Consider the following 21,752-nt stretch of genomic DNA (forward strand, 5'->3'; position numbering starts at 1 on the left):
CTCCTAACATGAAAAAGACTAAGATCACAGAAGGGAAGGAAGGAATGCAGTGTGCAGTAGAGGAAAAGATACCTTCCAGAATCAGCCACAGATTAAATTCTGTGTTGTAACATTTAACAAAGTTATAATTCCAAATGGTATATTTCAGGTTGCTGATCCCATAATGTCAGGATGCAATTTATTTAATGCATCTGCAGGGTGATTAAAATATTGAAATTCAGAGGTCATGGAGGGGAGTATTCATCTTCTGGAGGGTATTTAAAATACTAAAGCAGATTTGCCAAGATGAAGTCTGTTCTTCAGTATCTCACTTTTACCCAGCCCCAGTAAGTGACAGCTACCACGATTAAGAAACATGGTCCCTCTTGGAGCTGGAGGAAGTTTAGCAGAGGTATACAGAACGCAAGAAGGTGCTTTCAAATGTTACATTATAATATATCTAATCCTTTGAGGAGAATAATCTCTATCAGCAGCAACTCACGCATGTAAAAGTGAGGCATTAAAGTTAATAACTTTATTTCTAAACCAAATATTGTCATATTTGTCCTCTGCCCTAATCCTCTTGGTGGGTTTAAATCCATGACAGGCTTGAATTCAGGAAAGATAGTGTATCTGTAGTCACCAGGAGCGCACACACACACACACAAAGAAACAGAGAAAATATATTATTTCACTGGCTTTACAGCTGAAACAGCTTGCTTGATTTTTCTGTACACTTTCTTTTCAAAGATTCCCTTCTGGGCTGAGACAGAGGACTAGAAATTTGAGACCTGAAGGTTTGTTGGTGGAGGTTTTTTGTTGTTGTTAATAAAGCCAGGAGTGGTTCAGAAATATTGTTGAGAATGGAATGCCTTCCACAACCACCTTATCATATTTCAGCCTGTCTTGTTGACATTGTTTCTTGCATGCCTCCAAAGAATATTCAAATGTCCCATGACCAATGCTTTGCATAATATCTTTATTCTAACATTTCTCTGGTTTCACATTTTCAATTACTGTTACTAAAGCAAGCTGCAACTTCAGCTGGCAAATCGTAGAATGGTCTGTGTTGGAAGGGACCTCCAAAAGTCATCTAGCCCAACTCCCTCTGCAGTCAGCAGAGGCATCTTCAACTAGATCAGGTTGCCCAGAGCCCTGTGAAGCCTCACCTTGAATATCTCCAGGGGTGGGGCCTGAACCACCTCTCCAGGCAACCTGTTCCAGTGTTCCACTACCCTCATGATAAAGAGCCTGTTCCTAAAATCCAATCTAAATCTGCTCTTCTCTAGTTCAAAGTCATTGCCCCTCATCCTATCACTATAGGCCTGTCTCCATGCTTTCTGTAGGTCCCCTTCAGGTACTGAAAGGCCACTGTTAGGTCTTCCAAGAGGCTTCTCTTTTCCAGGCTGAACACCCCCAGCTCCCTCAGCCTGTCTCATAGTGGAGGTGCTCCAACCCCCTGATCATTTTCGTGGCCCTTGTCTCGACCCACTCCATCAGGTCAATGTCTTTCCTGAGCTGAGGGCTCCAGATCTGCATGCTGCCTGTGGAGTTCCTTCCTGGTCCTTGAATTGTTTTCCCTCACTTTCTCAGCTCTTTGTTGAGACTGTGCTTTCTACTTCTGAAATGGTTTCCAAAATTTAACCTTTCCTTCTCACTGAGGATATATTTGCAGTCCATTCCACCGACCTTGTTGATTTGTTCTTGTCTTCTGGTGGCCAGAGATTTCTTCAAGGAGATGCAAAGATTCCCTGCAGCTGTATCAGATATAATTGTGGCTAACAGCTGTTTGGCAAAATGTGGGAGAAAAACCCTAGCTGGTTATAATTTAGTTGCAACTTTCTAAACACACATTTATCTAACTGTTATTTTTGGGTGCACACTGGACATCATCTGTTGTCTTTGAGACTGCAAGTGCCATTTGCTTTACCTTCATTGTTGTCATAAAATGATATTTGAAATTACCAAAGGCATCAGTGGCAGGAGTTATGACAAATGTTCTTCAGAGACCCTGAATCGTTAAAATACTGAAGTACAATGCAGAAAGGCAAACTTTGCTGAATCTGTCTAAACAGATGAATCACTAGAGATTATAAACAGAAAACCAACTTCTCTCCAAATTGTGAGTCACCTTATCTAGTCATCTACCTTAGAATGATAAATTAGAATTAGCTTGACCACATCTCAGGTATTAATTAGGTTGGGTTTTTAAGTCTAGTGCCAAAGGTGACCAAGAAGGCCAATGGCATCCTGGCCTGCATCAAGAATAGTGTAGCCAGCAGGAGCAGGAAAGTCATTGTGCCCCTGTACTCAGCACTGGTTAGGCCACACCTTGAGTCCTGTGTCCAGTTCTGGGCCCCTCAGTTTAAGAAGGACATTGAGACTCTGTGGTGGGTTAAGGCCCTTTCTGAAAACAAAAAAACAAAGCAGGGTGGAGGGCTTGCAGGTACTTTGCACTCCCTGCAGGGCGTTTTGCCCTGGGAAGCTGAGTCTGTTCCACTCCCCCCTCCCTGCCCAGCTAGGGTATAAAAAGCAGAGCACTGCACCTATGGGCTCTCCTTTTGATTCCTGCCTCTCCTGGATGAGAGCTACTGCAGCTGCCCTCCTGCTCCTCTGCCATGTGGTCAGACCTGATCCTTCTCCCTGCTGCTTCTGTGCCTCTTCAGAGAGATACTGGTTTTGTATTATTCTCTTTTTTTTTTTGGTCCCCCTCCTATCCATCCTTGTTCCTTGCCCTTGTAAACCTTACCTGTCATTGTTACATATATATATATTGTTTAAAGAAAACTCTTTACCTCTCTACTTCCAAGCCGACTCCAAATTATTGTTTGGTGGATTTGCTCCTTCTTTTTTGTTTCCCTCTCTTTTGGGAGGGAGGAGGGAGGAGTGGGGGAAGAGATTCTCAGCCTTGCCCCCATCTGAGCTCTTAACTCCCAGTTAAGGCTCAAACCACCACAGACACTTGAATGTATCCAGAGAAGGGCAGTGAGGCTGGGGAGAGGCCTCGAGCACAAGCCCTACAAGGAGAGGCTGAGGGAGCTGGGATTGTTTAGCCTGGAGAAGAGGAGGCTCAGGGGAGACCTTCTTGCTGTCTACAACTACCTGAAGGGAGGTTGTATCCAGGAGGGCGCTGGTCTCTTCTCCCAGGCAGCCAGCACCAGAACAAGAGGACACAGTCTCAAGCTGCACCAGGGGAGGTTTAGGCTTGGGGTGAGGACAAAGTTCTTCCCAGAGAGAGTTGTTAGCCATTGGAATATGCTGCCAAGGGAGGTGGTGGAGTCACCATCCCTGGAAGTGTTCAAGAGGGGCTTGGACGTGGCACTTGGTGCCATGGTTTAGTAGTCTTGAGGTCTTTGGTGACAGGTTGACTTTGATGATCTTTGAGGTCTTTTCCAGCCTTGGTTGATTCTATGATTCTATTCTATGATTCTCAATTCTTGAAGGTTTTATTTGACTTCCATAATTCCCATGTTACTGCATTTTTAAAAAGCTCTTTGTTTCCAGATGTCTGCATGGAAATACTCATGAGTACATTTTTGTCTGTCTAGGTGGAGATTTTTCTTTACATGTCCAAGGAAATTTAAAATGAGTACAATCTGCCTGATATTAATCAACTTGTGAATACAGTTACCATCCTTCTATGCTGTAGTGCCTTACATGTCAATGTTTGTGGTAGGTTTTAATAGGAATTGGATACATGAGTTTCAGCTTAATGGAATTCTGCCTTTTTTTCCCTGTACCTGAGTAAAGAAGATAAGCTAAGGCATTTTTAAAGTTAGGTTACAGCAATTGAAGCTTTTTAATGTAACAATCTTCTGACTCTCTGGTGCTTCACATAGATAACTGCCACATTCACTTGTCATGAATTCTTAAAATGGGATTAGTGTAATAGAAGGGGCTGTAAGAACATAATGTAGCTGTGGAGCATTAGCTTGAAATTGATCAAGAGTGTGACTCTTTCTGTTTTTAAAACGAGATGATTTATAGTTACTCATAAATCATGGGTTGCTATTAAAAAATGTAAGTCATAATTTAAAGCATTGGCAGCCTAAGCAGCAAAAAATGAGTCTGTCATATTCATGCTTTTAAGCTAGTATTACAAGCCTGAGTGTAGGAAAAAGTAAAATGAACTAGAAGTTATGGCTTAATTACTGCTAAAGTTCTGTCAGTTTTGGCATAAGAGACATGCTCATAAAAATAGCCTGACATAGCTAAACATCTGCTATGGCTTTTGGAGCCCTGGAGTACTTGACCAAAATTTTGCGTTTAATTTCCTAAGATGTGTTGACACTGTGCTTTTAAATCTCCCAGAGCATGAAAGGTAGCACATAAAATATGAATTAAATGTTGTTTAGCTAGTAGGCATTAAACAGTAAGAGCTGTCTGGGTGTATACTACTTTTCAATGATGTCTTCTGTCACCTCTTGAACGTGTCCAGATAAGGGCAAGGAGGCTGGGGAGAGGCCTCGAGCATAAGCCCTACTTATGCAAGGAGGCTGAGGGAGCTGGGATTGTTTAGCCTGGAGAAGTCATCAGGGATTGTCCTCGTGCCCCTCTACTCAGCACTGGTTAGGCCACACCTTGACTCCTGTGTCCAGTTCTAAGCCCCTCAGTTTAGGAAGGATGTTGACTTGCTGGAACGTGTCCAGAGGAGGGCAACAAAGCTGCTGAGGGGTTTGGAGCACAAGCCCTGTGAGGAGAGACTGAGGGAGCTGGGATTGCTTAGCCTGGAGAAGAGGAGGGTCAAAGGAGACTTTATTGCTGTCTACAACTACCTGAAGGGAGGTTGTAGCCAGGTGAGGGTTGGTCTCTTCTCCCAAGCGGCCAGCACCAGGACAAGAGGACACAGTCTCAAGGTGCACCAGGGGAGGTTTAGGCTGGAGGTGAGGAAGAAATTCTTTATAGAGGGTGATTTGCCATTGGAATGTGCTGCCCAGGGAGGTGGTGGAGTCACCATCACTGGAGGTGTTTAGGAAGAGACTTGACAGGGTGCTTGGTGCCATGATTTAGTTGATTAGATGGTGTTGGATGATGGGTTGAACATGATGATCTCGAAGGTCTCTTCCAACCTGGGTTATTCTATTCTATTCTATTCTATTCTATTCTATTCTATTCTATTCTATTCTATTCTATTCTGTAGTTTAGTCTATATTACAACATTTAAGTGTGTTTATTTGGCACAGGAAATTAAATGACTGACCTTTCAGTGAAAGCTCTACATGAAATGACAGGCCTGTCTGTTGATTACACAGATGAGATCAGTCCCATTTCAAAGAGACCTGTACCTCACAAAGAAATGGAGTCGTCATTACAGGTGATGGGTAGGATGTCCAGAGACTGATATCAATACAGGGAGCCAGAAAGATGGTGTTTATTTGCCGTAGGAAGAGATACCTACTGGTTAGTGATGGCTTCTGAACTGAAAAGAAAAATACTCAATGCATGATTGTTTTCTAATATGGATGTTTCATAATTACAGTATCACAGTATCACACAGTGTCACAGTATAACCAAGGTTGGAAGAGACCTTGAGGATCATCAAGTCCAACCTGTCTCCACAGACCTCATGACTAGACCATGGCACCAAGTGCCACGTCCAATCTCCTCTTGAACACCTCCAGGGCTGCTCGCAGGCATCTTCTCTCATGCATTTCCAGTGAAGCTTTGCTGCCACATAGTGGTGGAGATTGAAGCTTGTTTGACTATGAATGGTCCAACCCTCCCGGTGAGCTCTTGGACCAGGACAGGATTACCTGTAGCAGAAACGAACCTCTGCTCTATGTTTCAACAGTGTTACAAAACTTATCTTTAAGGGAGATCTTACAGCAGGCGTCTGTTATTGACCCCCAAACCAAAATGACATGGCCAGTGAGGCAATTCTTGAGTCACTTGAGCAAGAATCATAGAATCAATAAGGTTGGAAAAGACCTCAAAGATCATCAAGTCCAACCTGTCATCCAGCACCTCGTGACTACTTAACCATGGCACCAAGTGCCACGTCCAATCCCCTCTTGAACACCTCCAGGGATGGTGACTCCACCACCTCCCTTGGCAGCACATTCCAAAGGCTAACAACTCTCTCTGTGAAGAACTTTCTCCTCACCTCAAGTCTAAACTTCCCCTGGTGCAGCTTGAGACTGTGTCCTCTTGTTCTGGTGCTGGTTGCCTGGGAGAAGAGACCAACCCCCTCCTGGTTACAACCTCCCTTCAGGTAGTTGTAGACAGCAATAAACATCTCCCCTGAGCCTCCTCTTCTCCAGGCTAAACCAAGCTTCAGGTCAACAAAACCTGGTTCTTACAGGAGACTTTGATCACCCAGATATTTTCTGGAGTAACAGCATAGCAGTTCACCTGGCATCCATCAAGTTTCTGGAACACAGAGGGGACTCCTTCCTCATACAAAACTTAGATGTGCCAACCAGGAATGGGGCGCTGCTGGACTTGCTGCTCACCAGCCAAGAAAACCTGCTTTGTAGTATCTCAGTTTACTGACAACCTCAGCTGCTGTGAGCACAATATTGTGAAATGTGAGACACTGTGAGCACACTGAAGGTTACCTCCAAAACAAAAGGTTTACATTTTAGAAGAAGCAAACTTCAGCATGCTCAGGGCTCATTTGGAAGGGATCCTGTGGGAAGCTTCCAAGGAGAATAAAAGGAGCTAGCAAATGCTAGGAGTTTTTCAAGAGCATTATCCTAGACACACAAAACCACTTCACCCCCTCTAAAGGCAAGGGGAGTAGGTGGAACAAGAGATCCCCCCACCTTGGCTTAACTCTGCGTTTCTGGGTCCACTCAGAACCAAAAGGGAAATGTGCACCTGGAGCACTGCTTTCAGCTTTGGTCTCCACTGTACGAAAAAAGCTGTGCACAGGCTGCAAAGTGTCCAGAGAAGGGCCACAAGGATGATCAGAGGAGTGCAAGCCCTGCCATACAAGGAAAGGCTGAGAGAACTGGTTTTGTTCAGCCCTGAGAAGAGAAGGCTTTGGGGAGACCATATTACCATCTACCAGTACATAAAGGGTGGCTATCAAAACGATAGAGACTCCCATTTTCACAAGGAGTCACATAGAAAAGAGAAGGGGCAGTGAGTACAAGCAACTGCTGGGAAGGTTCTGATTGGAATACAGAAGAAAAAAAAATCACAATGAGTACAGTTAGGCATTGGAATAATCTCCCAAGCAGTGGGTTCTCCTGCATTAGTCAGTTTTAAGACTCAGCTTGACAGGGTGCTGGGCCATCTCATTTAATTTATACTATCACTTAGAAAGGTTGGACCAGATGATCCCTGGGGTCCCTTCCAACCTGGCATTCTATGATTCTATGAAGCATGGTCAGGAATAAATGCCTCTTTCAGTATCCAATGGAGCCTTTCCACCTTGGAAGCTTCTAGATTAGATGTGTTGTGCCACATCTGCTCTTCAGGAGCCAAGTCAAGCAGGGGAGTGAAGGACTTTCCCAGATGTTACAGCACTACCTGTTTCTAGCTTTTAAGCCTAGAATGTGGTGACTGCAATCATAAGTGATGGTAACTGCTATGGAGTAAATAAAAATGCAAGCAACCAGAATACCTTAGACTTTTTGAATTCTAACTTCTAAACAGTTACATGGAGTTTGTATAGGCTGAATTCCTGAAGTTCTCTGATAGTCTGTCAGGTGTAAATAGAGTCCAAAGCATTAATGCTACAAATTTTAATTAGCTTCTTTTAAGTACAGAAGATAAAACCTTTTTTGGGATTACTTTTTTTGGTAGTCTTAAGCACAAGTAAAAGCTATGTACAAAAGGTAAAGGAGCTGTAAGGAGTTGCTGACATCTGTTACAGCTTCTAGGACTTCGTAAAGTGATTAAAACCTCCACCCTAAATAAACTTCCAGAGCTTTGCAAGCAATTTGGCTGACTGTGAAGGGCCAAAGTCCTGACTATCTACTATGTGTGGTCAATCACAGCACACCGATTCAAACTGTGATTAACAGTTGGCAGTAGTTGTCTGGAGACCTCTTTTAATGGTGAGAAGAATTATCTTTAGGTTGCTGTGTAACAAAAGTACTTAGACTGAAAGGCTTGAAGGGGAAATGGTTTATGTTTGTTCAGTGTGGTCCAGTCAGGTCTGTAAGTGGAAGCAATTCTTCTAACGTGACACTCTAATATTTCATTCCTGTCTACAGATATTTTAGTGATGATTGGTTTACTTGTTGAAGACCAGAAAGAAATACAATTAACTAGAATTGTACCTTCATTATCTCTTGTTTCTAGCCCTGTAGACCTGTTCCTGAAAAGCTCTTAGGGAATTTGGGTGGCTTTAACTGTTGCATAAACAGCCCATTTGACTGGGGTTGCAAATCATGTAGGTTATCTTTTTTGATAAGGTTTTGTATCTCTTCCTATATTTGATTAAAATGTAGTTAATACTTAACTACTGTTGGGGGGGAAATCTCAACCCATCACAGTTGTCTAAAATCTGATTTAAATCAGGTAATGGAATTGGGCAAAGAAGATCTTGCTTTTCTCATGAAGCCAAGTGACTCTTAAGGAAGAAAGTTGCCTAAGTAATCCTTTGATTATTGAAAATTAAGTGTAGTGCAGGAAACAGTTTAACTAAAAAACCAACCCACCAGTGTCTACCCTGTAAAAGCTAATACTCTGCTCCAAGGATGTTATATTTAGAAATTCTTCAGTATTGATAACTATTCAGGGGACTTAGGATAACAGTGCAATTCAATGACTCTGTGAGTTCATTCTGCTCGTCACCACAATTCATCCTCTTCGGTATCCTAGTGATACTTAATTTTTAAACCTTGCTACTTTCTTGTTCCAAGCACCATTCTTCCAGGATTACTCATGCATTGCTATGCATCTACCTTGTCAAATTCACATATCATTAATAATTATGCCTACTGTCTTTCATCTAGAGAATCCAAATTGTTTTATAGAACTATCTATAAGGCTGCAGTGGACTTACTAACAACATGTAGTCCAAACTGGACCTTCTCATAGGAGAATGAAAAACTGGAATGCTCTCCTTGGGAATGGATTTTAAGTCCTCCTCTTCAGTAATGTGTCACAACAGGATATAGGGTAGTGGCTCCTGACACTCTGCAGTTGTATTTTCATACACCATTCCACTTACAAAACCAGCACTGTGCTATTGCTAGCTCTGCCTCCAGCAACCTTTTCTAGCAGAATCCATATGAAAAGAGAGAACTGTGAAAAGTTCCCATTGCAGCCATTGGCAACATTTCCATGGGAGCCAGTGGCATAAATTTTCATGGTTCATTCCAGATGGTAAAATTTTTCATCCTCTTGGGGCAAGCTGCCAGCACATTTTCTCTACTTCTTTTCTGCCTGTATGTCCCACTCCCTGGTGTTGAAAGTTATGACCCAGAAGAGTTTAGGTGATAAATTTTAAATTGCTGTATGAAGGTGTTGCAGAGGTAACAGGGCAAGTTGATTCACTTTTGTTATTGTTTGTGTAAGTCAGAATAAGGTAGGAATCCCGTAGCGCACAGCACTGATAGATTTAGGCGGGGGGGGGGAAAGTTGCTCTAAAGGTGAGAATATGTTTGCTTTCATTCCCTAAACACACAGGTAGCTTAGCAATGAAGCTCCTGCAAAATCAAAAGAAGTTTTTTCTTTCTTTCTTTCTTTTCTATTGCCCTCTGCATGATAACAGAGATACTGCAGTCCTCACTTTTCTCTAATATGACTCGATTTGAGAGTGCAGTGTGCCCTGCTGGAAAAATCTAGACAAGGCTACCCAGTCAGATCTGCTGTGCTTGCTGCACTTTATTTTCTTTCCTGCAGACTCACAACAAACACGCTCATGCTCTTATTTGTAGTAACTATGGAAACTTTAGAAGCTCTCTTTCTAAAGCTGACCATACAATAAAGTGCTTAAAGTGTTCGTAGGATTAGAGGCTCCAGAATATGTTTAATTTTCTCTGTGTGTCTCTGTCTTTGGAGAGGAGCAAGAGGGTAATGTGAATATTAGCTGGAGACTAGCTTTAATCTCTGCTGACACTTAAGTCTGTCTAGGTCTGCACACAGCCATCCAAAGGTCTTAGCCTCTCACAGCATGTGAACGAGGGAAATCATGCATATTCATGGCTGAATTTACAATGGAAAACCTACGTAGAGAAAAGAGGGTTTGAATGAGTGAAAACGTTATTGAAACCATTTTGCAACTTCAGCTACAGTAGTCAATAATGATAAATGCCATAATGATGATAGAGTTCATAAGATAATGGGGATGTCTTAGATATTATGTAAGCATGAATGGATATGATAATAGGAAAAGAGCGTTTGCTGTGGGGTTTAGCGTTGGTTTTGTGTTGAGGGCCAGAAAGATGATGGTAACAGGATTATTCCCAAGACTAACACACACACCCAAAAATTGAATAAATAAATTTAAATAAACTAGAGAGTACTGTACATGATGGAGAACTGTCACTCTTTTGATGGGGTGGTTTGGGGGTTTTTTAATGTGTTTTTTTGGTTTTTGGTTTTTTTTTTAAGAGGTATTCTTTTGTGCAAGTGCTTTATTTTATGCAGAGCTGTACTTTAGGAGCACAACAAGAGAAGTCTGCTCCTCATCCCAGGAGCAGAGCCAGGGAGGGTGGTAGCATGTTTCTCACAGTCCGTTGGGAGAATTTTGTGTTCCTGTTTGGCACTCCTGAAATCAGCCCTCAGTATCAGCCTTTGTTTATCTGCGTTGCTTGACTTCTATGCTTCACTATTCTGAACCTTTTTCTCACCACTGGTGCTGATGAGGGAGAGTCTGCTCATAAATAATTGTATTTCTTTGGTGTTTCATTGTTGTTTTATATGCTCAGATATAATCTCCAGTGCAAATGTTCCACTTATGTAACTTGAATGTAATTTGGCACTTGTCTTTTCACTGAACTATAGCAGTGATGCACTCATGGAAGAGAACACATTGACAGTCTGTGTCATGTTCACCTTTTGAGGGTTTGATGTAATATATAATTCTTTTTTTTTCCCTTAATTTCTGCCATATGGCATTACCTCAGACCAGGATTTTTTTTAAATGGAGGTGCTATGCAGCATGTTTCCTGACAGCCTGAAGAGCTCTGTCAGAGAAAAGCCCTTGATTGTTACTGCTTTGAGGTTTCTGAACTTTGATTCTGGGCTGCTTGAACATGAAGATAAATATAAACTGCTATTGCAAGGCAGGGGCTATTTCAGTCTTGCTTGCCAGTGCAGGATTGTTGCCTACCGTGGATGTTTCCTGTGATGTTTGCCCAAGCTGCTCTTTCTTTATCCTTTTCTCTCTCTGTTGACAGTTCCTCGTGTGCATATTATTGCAGTGCCTTCTCGGTTCTCTTTTGGCATGTAAGTAGCATTGTGGTTAGATAGAGTCATAAACTTTTCTTTTTTTGGTCTTTTGTGTTCTTATTTTATCACTTCCTCTCTCTTAAATGTAAGCTTGTGAGGCAGGACCAGGTCATATATAATAAAGCTGCTCCTGCTGCATGCTTTTGTTCACCCACATTGCCTCGTGCATCCAGCAACCCAGCATGGGAAACTGCCTCTGCTCAATGCCTAAGGGGTGGTTGGAAGTGGCAGCAAAGTAAGCACAAGAGTCAGTGCAAGGTGCACAGAGGTAATGGCAAGAGCATTAGTGTAAGGATGTGTATGCAGTGATACTGGGTTTTCCAAATGCTGTCATGGTAGAGTGTGTAAGAAAGTCCAGTTCCTGTATTTTATTCTTTTGGCTGAAGTTTCTCCTCTTCCACAACTGGAGTTTTCCCCTCCAGCCAACCTCTGGCAAATGCCCATAAGAACAATATCTTATCTCTGTGCTTAGACACTGTCCAACCCAGAAGACATCAAGGAGATGAGTAAATTATGCATATTCTTATACTGGATGTGAAGCTACATGTAGTAAATAATTGGTGCCCTGCAGGCAAACCACTTTTGTGTGATTCAGAATGGCTTGCCTCCCATATGGGTAACTTGGGAAAGATTTTATCATAGCATAGCTTTTCAGCTGCAGAATTGGGACTAACATCTCTGACACATCATAAAATGAACACTGTAGTTCATTTGGAAGATTCCTGACTGATAATCCTGGGAATTTAAATCCTTTGTCTATAACCCTGACATGTGCCTCAATCCTGGCCTCAAGGGACCACCTTAGAAGGTGAATAAGTTGCAGCTTGTGCCCATTTAAACACGATCAGGAGCTACCTGCTGGTGATCTTAGTAGCTGTTCTGCTGGCAACTTTGCAAAAGCACCCAGGGACAAGGCACCAAGTTCAGAAGATAAATATTTCTGAGTGTCTCCCATGTCATTTGTGCTATTTTCAGTTGTTAACCTGGCTAAGATATGTTTCTCTTTTTCTTTGTTTCTTCAGCTTGTACAGTGGAAATAACTGTTGTCTTCTTCCTTGTACCTGGTTGATAGCTCCTGCCATTCATTTGTGTTTTGTTTTATTGTGTTGGTGTTTAACTCAAGATAAAGCCTAGCAAAGTTGCCTGAAGTTAATGGACATACCTCATTTAAACTGAAATTACCTCCCATGCAAGTATGTACAGGTTCAGAGTCATTGCCTGTAAAGGTCTGTCTTTTCCTAAGTCTTGATTTCTACTCTTTTTTATGGGTTTAAGGGATTTGGAGGAGGGGAGGGGGAGAGTACAGGAGAGGGAGGGGAATATAGGAATTAATAAGTGTTGTTTCACCTTTAAATAAGTAAACTACCCTTAACTTTGTCCAACAGTTGTGAGCCAGTGGGCAGTATATGCTATCCGAAATCTCACGGAGCAAAATGAGAGAAATCAAGAGTTTATTGCACGGATGGAGGAGAGGAGGCTGGCAGACAATTCTGCCCTTGAGAGCATGGGTTTAGAGGTAGAGAAACGGGACAACAATTTAATTCTCAGATCTGCCAGGAAAAAGCCCTCATGAATGAAGCAATGAAGAGCAGTCAAATTATTAAAAGAGGTTTTCCCTTTAAAAACATTTCCCCCTGTTCAGGCCATCAGGATTTCTTCAGTTTTGGTTCCAGCCTGCTGGAAGTGGTACATTCATTCTCAGAAATGCTGCCAAATGATACTTTGGCCTCACTGTTGTAAACAAAGGGACACCTACCCGTTTTCTAAATGCCTAAGTAAATTTAGCTGTGGAAAGAAGATGCTTCTTTTCAGGAGGTTGGAATTGTGTTCCTTTCTTGTTCTGTTAGCAGAAAGGTGCCATGTGTGCGGTGTGGAGTTGTTGCCATTGCCGTTTCTGAGCCTGGAGATAACTATCATTAAAAACTCAACTAAGAAATAACTACTTTGCAGTCTGCCTCCTCTGTCTGAAAGCTTTGTGCTGAGTCAGGGCTAAACAATGCAAGTTATTGGTTTTCAGTCATGGTGCTTAAATATCTCTACTTACCTAAGGATCTGTGGAACATAAATACTGGACATATTTAGTGAATGAAACACAGCATGCCTTCTATCTGTTTAAATTATTAGTAAATTGTCTTTTCTACCTTGTTACCTTTCAGTCTTCATGACAAGTGTATTAAAAGCAAAGCTGAAGCTGTTGTGGCAACAGATGCTACATTCCTTTGCACTGGGGCATGTCTCTGTTTTGGAGACTCGGGTGTTTGTTTGAATTTTATTTGTTCCTTTGGATGGTAAGTCAGCCCACTTTCCTTTTATTTTGCACTTCTCATGGGTTTTCTGAACTCTGGCAGACTGCTGAAGAGGTAGTTTCTCACTGTGATTAATTCTAGCAGTTTCTTTTCACCCCTCTGCCTTTCCAAAACATTGACAAAACTCATTTCCAGTTAATTAATTCAAGAGAGGAAGAAGAATGGAAGGCCCTGCCTCTTCATTTTGGGTACCCTCCTATATTGTTGTTGGACCCTGCCACTGTGGAATGTGGCATGAATGAGATGGGGGGAAAAGGGGGGGTGGGGGTGGTGAAGAAAAGGAGGGGGGAGCATGGTTAACTCTGTGTGTGCCATAGCTTCGCCCTGGTGGCCAAGAAATGTAATCCTTTCATGCATAAGCAAACCAGGCATTTCAGATTAGTATTACTATCACTTCTGTATAATTGCTGTCATTTGGGTGTCTTCAGTTATGTCTGACAGGTAGGTCCAAGGCAAGTTAGATGGTTCATCATGTCATCGTCTTTTAATCCCATTCTTGAATGGAAAGGCAAGATCGTCCTGAATGTGTGTCAGCTTGTGCTCCTTCCACTCATTTTTTGGTTTAAAAATGGAAAAACCCCACATGGCACTGTGAACTGCAAGAAATGCATAGTAATGCTGAATACTGAGGATGAGTTTAACCTGAGTGCAGGATAACCACAAGATTTTGTTGTCTACTGTGCTGACCAGGTGCAACCGTGGAATTGACCGTGTCGGGTTTTAGTCACCAGCTGGTTTCAAAGACAAGGATGCAAAACTGTTGTCTTTAAGTTAAGGATGTAGAGGAAGGGGTGGTGGCAATAGGAGCAGAGACTAACTTCAGTTGGTTTTGTTTGCTTCTTACTTTAAAAACAAATGGGGGAACAAAGTGTTCTTTGTTTTCGTGGAGAATAAATATTAATATAAACAGAGTGCTTCATTTGCTTTTTAAAACCAAGTTGGCAGCAACATTTCAGTGGATATTAAAAGCTGTTGAGTTTAATTGCTGATTGCACTAAGGTGCCTTTCACTGGCTGGATGGAAAAGGGGAGATGTTGTTCTTTTTATTTTTCTTGAGGACATGATCCATCAGATTGTGGTTTCCCGGTGATTTCCATAAGCCTTAATTCTTGTGTTTAGGACAGAATTCATTTAGCAGTTTAATTACTGTGTCACTTAAGATTTACAGCTGGTTTTGGTGGGGTTTTGTAATCTTTATCTCCGTAGCACAATGCAAAATTAATACTTCCAGCATGTAAATGGGGGGGGGGGGGGGAGGGGGGAGGGAAGGGGAGAAAAAGTAAAGAATTCTACTTTTCAAATACATGTATTTTATTTGGGAGGGTACATCATTCAACTTTAAAATGAAAAACAACAACAACAACAAAAACTTTTGCTAAAAAAGGAGCATCAAACATATAACAGCACCTACAAATAACCTGGGTTTCACTTGAGCAATTATAAAACTTCAGCCATTTTTATTGTAGCACCAACTTAGGACACTCAGATGATTTTTAGGTTTTTTTTTAAGGAAGAAATAACATCATTGCCCTGAGCAGAAAATGAACTTTCTGTGTCAGGAAAGAATGCAAAGAATTTCCTTTTATTTAGGGTACTAAAGAGTTAAAATCCTGTTCACAAAGCAAACCCAGAAAGAACTTTGGTTGTGGAAAAAGCAGTAGGAGTCCCTTTTTCCTTTTTAAGTGGCTGGAAATGGGGTTTGGGTGTTTGTTTGTTTGTTGTTGTTGTTTTTTAAACTTGGTGGTTGTATACCCACCAATGGAACAGGCACAAACCCATAAACATCAGCCAAATAATAAAACAAATAAATAGAAGGGGGTTGGTGTCTTTCAGTACATAATGGAGCAATAATTGTGTTTTCTAAATGGGAAATGTAGGGCTTTCACACTGGGGAACATGCTGATTACTGTATTGTGAGTGGCTGGCTTTTGATTTTCCTAGATGGATTAATTCTTGGAACACAACAGCTTCCCTGTCCTCCCCCAGCGGAGTCCCAGTCTCCAATAGGCTTGTTTTATATGCTGGGGGATTAATACAGCGCGGCAATCAGTCATAAAAAGCAAGCTTTATTGAGTTTGTAAAGGGGCAGAACAGTCAGATCACGTCTTGTGACCATCTTATTGCTTTCGAGTGCTTTCCAACAATAGTGATCAGATCTTTTTACTTTTTTTTAACCTTTTTTTTTTTTTTTACCTTTTTTTTTAAGGAACAGGGAGTTGTGTTATTTTCTTTGTAAGTGGGTAGATTTTTGAAGAGCTTTCTTGCAAATTGTGAGAAATAAGCTTCAATGCTTGCAAAGCTCCGAATTTTTACTGCTTCTAAATAGTTTAAGTTTGTTTTGCCTAAAGCACTTGTAAAATACATTGTTACATGCAACCAACACGAACAACAAAACCCCAACCAACCAACCAAAACACACAAAAAAAATCTCAAATAAAATCCTAGGCAGTTAATGCCATTGTCATAGCCTTGATACAGCAGTTGGGTTTGTATTTTGGGAGTGATCTGAGGGCATAGTAAAGACTCTGAGAAATTCCCCTTTTTTTTGCAAGAGAAAGAAGTACTAAAAAACATCAGGCTGTATCCAAAAGTCATGTTAACCTTATTATATATATGTAAAATAACCTTATATATTTGTACCTAGCCTTATCTATATAATTGTTCTGTGCTGACTCATTGTTTGCTGTCTTCTTACAGTGCTCTAAGCAGACTTACTCGTCGTACCAAGTGTTGGCGGGCAAAAAATGCTGAAGCGATGCAGAAGAGCGCTTTGTACCTTGTCTTTTCACTGCCGCCTTAAAATCCCTAAGGCTTTCCTTGCGTGATAGCCACCCCCTTGGTGCACTTGAAGGCGGCAGTGTAGGGAACGGAGATGCGCTGGGGTCGGGGCCGTCCCGCGCTGCGGGTGGCCGAGGCGCGGCGGCTGCGCCGGGCGACGTTGGCTTCCCCGCAGGTGCTGTCCAAGGTACTGATGACACCGCCCGTGGCTGTGCGGAGGAAGCTCTGCGAGCCGCTGGTGACCTCCACGGGGGAAGCCATGGCCTGTTTCGCGTGCTGCTCTTTCCCCCAGGCCACTCAGAGTTTTATCTGCAGTATGATGAGGTCTCGGCTGGGTAATAGTGGGTGTGCTGCTTTTAAAGTATTGCATCACAAAATGCTTTGGGTTGGAAGAGACCTTTAAAGGTCATCTAGACCTGCAGTGAGCAAGGGACATCTTCAGCTAGATCAGGCTGCTGGAGGCAAAGATAGATGGAAGTCTAGAGGATTTGAAATTAACCTTATCCTGTTTTGCTGCATGGCATCTCATCATAAACATTTACAAATATCTGAGGGCAAGAGAGAGGGGACAGACTCTGCTAAGGTGCAGCATGTGATAGGACTGGGGGTAATGCATGTAAACTACAGCACAGGAGGTTCCACCTCAGCACGAGGAGGAACTTCACTGTGATGGTCACAGAGCACTGCAACAGGCTGCCCAGGGAAGTTGTGGAGCCTCCTTCTCTGGAGGCTTTCAAGACCCATCTGGAATGCCCCTGTGCAACCTGTCCTAGATTTTATGGTCCTGCTCTGTCAGGGGGCATTAGACTCGATCTCCAGAGGTCCCTTCCAACCCCTGTGATCTCAGTTCAGAAGCAATCCTGTGATCTCAGTTCAGAAGCACAGCTAACACCTCAGCAGTGAGGCAGAGCTCCATTAGTAAGAATCGCTGTAATGTGCACTGGCTCTTGTTTAAACTTCAGGCGACTTCCCTGACCTATTTGTGCTAGACTTAAAAGTTTTCTATCATTTTTTGAGAACAAGCAAACCAAAGTTGGGAGGCACATTCTCACAAAAGGGATTTCTGTTTGAATTTTCACTTTGTCATTCAAGAAGTGTTTTAACCTTTCTGTCCACTTGTGGAGCTTTATGTGATGCCTTCAGTTTTGGTTGGGTGCTGTGTAATAATTCAAGAGTTCTGAATATCTTTAAAAGAATTTACATATGTTCATAGTCAGTATTTGTTACAAGATGAAGAATCCACTCTCTAATTTGTGGGTTTCTGGGGGGGGGGAGAGGGGAGGGGCAGAGGGGAAGGGGTGTGTTCTTAAGAGGTATTCTTCTCATGAAGTTTTGAAAAAGTGAGCAAAGCAGTCACAAAAGTTATGTTGTCTAAGAAAAACAATCTCAAAATTACATCTGAAGTGTGTGGACTGAACAGAATGGAAGCTGGCCCATGGGATGCCCATCCACAAGAAGGGCCAGATGGAGGAACCTGCAGGCCTGTCAGCCTGACGTCAGTGCCAGGAAAGATTGTGGAGCAGATCTTCTTGGGGGCAATCACACAGCACTTACAGGATGGCCAAGGGATCAGGCCCAGCCAGCATGGATTTAGGAAGGGCAGGTCCTGGCTCAGCAACCTGATCTCCTTCTATGATCATGTGTCCTGCCTGGTGGATGTGGGGCAGGCTGTGGATGTAGTCTACCTGGACTTCAGCAAGGCCTTTGACACTGTCCCCCACAGCAAACTCCTGGCCAAGCTGTCAGCCCATGGCTTGGACAGCAGCACTCTGTGCTGGCTTAGGAACTGGCTGGAGGCTGAACCCAGAGAATGGTGGTGAGTGGTGCCACATCCAGCTGGTAGGCAGTCAGTAGTGGTGTGCCCCAAGGATCAGTGCTGGGCCCCATCCTGTTCAGTATCTATATTGATGATCTGAACAAGGATATTGAGTCCATTATCAGTAAATCTGCAGATGACACCAAGCTGGGGGCAGGTGTGGATCTATTAGAGGTTAGGAGAGCTCTGCAGAGGGGCCTTGACAGGCTGGACAGATGGGCAGAGTCCAACATGATGGCATTTAACAAGTCCAAGTGCTGGGTGCTGCACATAGGTCACAACAGCCCCATGCAGTGCTACAGGCTGGGGACAGTGTGGCTGGAGAGCATCCAGGCAGAGAGGGACCTGGGGTACTGGTTGACAGCTGGCTGAACATGAGCTGGCAGTGTGCCCAGGTGGCCAAGAAGGCCAATGGCATCCTGGCCTGCATCAGGAATAGTGTGGCCAGCAGGAGCAGGGAAGTCATTATGCCCCTGTACTCAGCAGTGGTTAGGCCACACCTTGAGTCCTGTGTCCAGTTCTGGGCCCCTCAGTTTAAGAAGGACATTGAGACTCTTGAACATGTCCAGAGAAGGGCAATGAAGCTGGTGAGAGGTCTGCAGCACAAGGCCTGTGAGGAAATGGCACTTGGTGCCATGGTTTAGCCATGAGGTCTGTGGTGACAGGTTGGACTTGATAATCTTTGAGGTCTCTTCCAACCTTGGCGATTCTGTGATTTTGTGAAAGACTGAGGGAGCTGGGGTTGTTTAGCCTGGAGGAGGCTGAGGGGAGACCTTATTGCTGTCTACAACTACCTGCAAGGAGGTTGTAGCCAGGTGGGGGTTGGTCTCTTCTCCCAAGCAACCAGCAACAGAACAAGAGGACACAGTCACAAGCTGTGCAAGGGCAAGTTTAGGCTTGATCTTAGAATGAAGTTCTTCACAGAAAGAGAGATTACCCATTGGAATGTGCTGCCTGGGGAGGTGGTGGAGTCACCATCCCTGGGGGTGTTTAAGAAAAGATTGGATGAGGCACTTAGTGCCATGGTCTAGTTGATTGGATAGGGCTGTGTGATGGGTTGGACTTGATGATCTTGGAGGTCTCTTCAAATCTGGTTGATTCTGTGATTCTGTGATTAGCATGTAATGTGGTGTTTGACACATTTCTCACAGAGCAGATCATTAAACTATTGGCACGAGGATGATCACAGTACTTTAGCCCCTGTGAAGAGAGACTGAGAGCCCTGGGGCTGTTCAGTCTTGAAAAAAGAAGGCTGAGAGGGGATCTCATCAATGTCTATAAATACCTGAGGGGTAGGTGTCAAGTGGAGGGGGCCAAGCTCTTTTCGGTGGTGCACAGTAATAAGACAAGGAATAATGGATACAAACTTGAACACAGAAGATTTCACCTCAACATGAGGAGAAACTTCTTTACAGTGAGGATGATGGAGCACTGGAACAGGCTGCCCAGAGAGGTTGTGGAGTCTCCTTCTCTGGAGACTTTCAAAACCCACCTGTCTGCATTCCTGTGCAGACTAACCTACATGATCCTGCTTTTAGCAGGGGAATGGACTCGATCTCTGGAGGTCCCTTCCAACCACCAACATTCTGTGATTATGTGAAAGCAGTGTATGTGGGCTTTTGTAGGAGAGACTTCTTAAGAGCAGATTGGAGAAAAAATAAGGAAGTAAGCTTCATGACAATGGACCTTCCTGTGGCTCGTTGCTCATATTAGCTTGACTAACTAACTGATAAGTGATGAGCTCCTCTGAAAATATTTTGTTATGGGAAATGTCAGGAAGCGATACTGAATTTGGGTAGCTCAGCTGGGACCGGAGTGGCTGGAGAGCAGCCAGGCAGAGAGGGACCTGGGCGTACTGTTTGACAGCTGGCTAAACATGAAGCAGCAGTGTGCCCAGGCAGCCAGGAGGGCCAATGGCATCCTGGCCTGCATCAGGAACAGTGTGGCCAGCAGGAGCAGGGAGGTCATTCTGCCCCTGTACACTGCACTGGTTAGGCCACACCTTGAGTACTGTGTCCAGTTCTGGGCCCCTCAGTTTAGGAAGGAGGTTGAAATGCTGGAAGGTGTCCAGAGAAGGGCAACAAAGTTGGTGAGGGGTTTGGAGCACAAGCCCTATGAGGAGAGGCTGAGGGAGCTGGGGTTGCTTTGCCTGGAGAAGAGGAGACTCAGGGGTGACCTTCTTGCTCTCTACAAATACCTTAAGGGAGGTTGTAGACAGGTAGAGGTTGGTCTCTTCTCCCAGGCAACCAGCACCAGAACAAGAGGGGACAGTTTCCAGGGGAGGTTTAGGCTGAAGGTTAGGAGGAAGTTCTACACAGAGAGAGTGACTGCCCATTGGAATGGGCTGCCCGAGGAGGTGGTGGAGTCACCATCACTGGAGGTGTTTACGAGGAGACTTGATAGGGTGCTTGGTGCCATGGTTTAGTTGATTAGGTGGTGTTGGATGATAAGTTGGACACAATGATCTTGAGGGTCTCTTCCAACCTGGTTTATTCTAACTACCTGAAGGGAAGGTGTTCAAGAGGAGATTGGACGTGGCACTTGGTGCCATGGTATAGTTATGAGGTCTGTGGAGACAGGTTGGACTCGATGATCCTTGGGGTCTCTTCCAACCTTAGTTATACTGTGATACTGTGATACTGAAGTTGTAGCCAGGAGGGGGTTGGTCTCTTCTCCCAGGCAACTAGCACAAGAACAAGAGGACACAGTCTCAAGCTGTGCCAGGGGAAGTTTAGGCTCGAGGTGAGGAGAAAGTTCTTTTCATAAAGAGTGGTTGGCCATTGGAATGTGCTAACCAGGGAGGTGGTGGAGTCACCATCCCTGGAGGTGTTCAAGAGGGGATTGGACGTGGCACTTGAAGCTGTGGTTTAGTAGCCATGAGGTGTTGGGTGACAGGTTGGACTTGATGATCTTTCAGGTCCTTTCCAACCTTATTGATGCTATGATTCTATGAAAGAGTGATGAAAGCCAATCACATAACTGCCTGGAGCATCTGGAGTTGTGCTTTCATGTTGCAAGGTCAGTGTCTTATACTGGGCTTTGCAATGTATTTTATTTTTGTGGGTTTGTGGGAGTTTTGGGGGAATGGGAGGAAAAGAATCCCATTTGCTCCTTCAGTTTTATTAATTGTGGATGAAGTTGCCTACTTTTGCTACAGAGCTTTTTCAGCTCTTAATGCTGTATAGAAGAACTACAGCAGAGGCAGGGGGAGCATGCTGGAAAAATATATGAGACAGGCTGACTGAAAAAGATCAGACCTAGAAATACAGATCTACAGAGTTCAAACTGTCATGTGTCAAAACAAACAAACAAAAAAGTTAAGGCAAGCCTTGTAGACTGGTTAGGCCACACCTTGAGTCCTGTGTCCAATTCTGGGGCCCTAATTTAAGGACACTGAGACTCTTGAATGTGTCCAGAGAAGGGTAACGAGGCTGGGGAGAGGCCTCAAGCACAAGCCCTGTGAGGAGAGGCTGAGGGAGCTGGGGTTGTTTAGCCTGGAAATGAGGAGGCTCAGGGGAGAC

The 21,752-nt window shown here is 43.6% G+C and overlaps 1 protein-coding gene across 1 annotated transcript in view; it reads left to right on the forward strand.

Annotated features, from left to right (window-relative positions):
• ATXN10 (ataxin 10) overlaps positions 1–13,172 on the forward strand; it is a 134,425-nt gene extending 121,253 nt beyond the window's left edge. Inside the window, exon 11 of the mRNA XM_054173835.1 lies at positions 12,717–13,172. Within this exon, the coding sequence (XP_054029810.1) occupies positions 12,717–12,904 (188 nt within the window). The 3' untranslated portion in view covers positions 12,905–13,172. The remainder of the gene's footprint in view (positions 1–12,716) is intronic.
• Positions 13,173–21,752: the final 8,580 nt, after the last annotated feature.

The sequence above is a fragment of the Dryobates pubescens genome, chromosome 27 (assembly GCF_014839835.1).
Source record: "Dryobates pubescens isolate bDryPub1 chromosome 27, bDryPub1.pri, whole genome shotgun sequence".
Lineage (NCBI taxonomy): Eukaryota > Metazoa > Chordata > Aves > Piciformes > Picidae > Dryobates > Dryobates pubescens.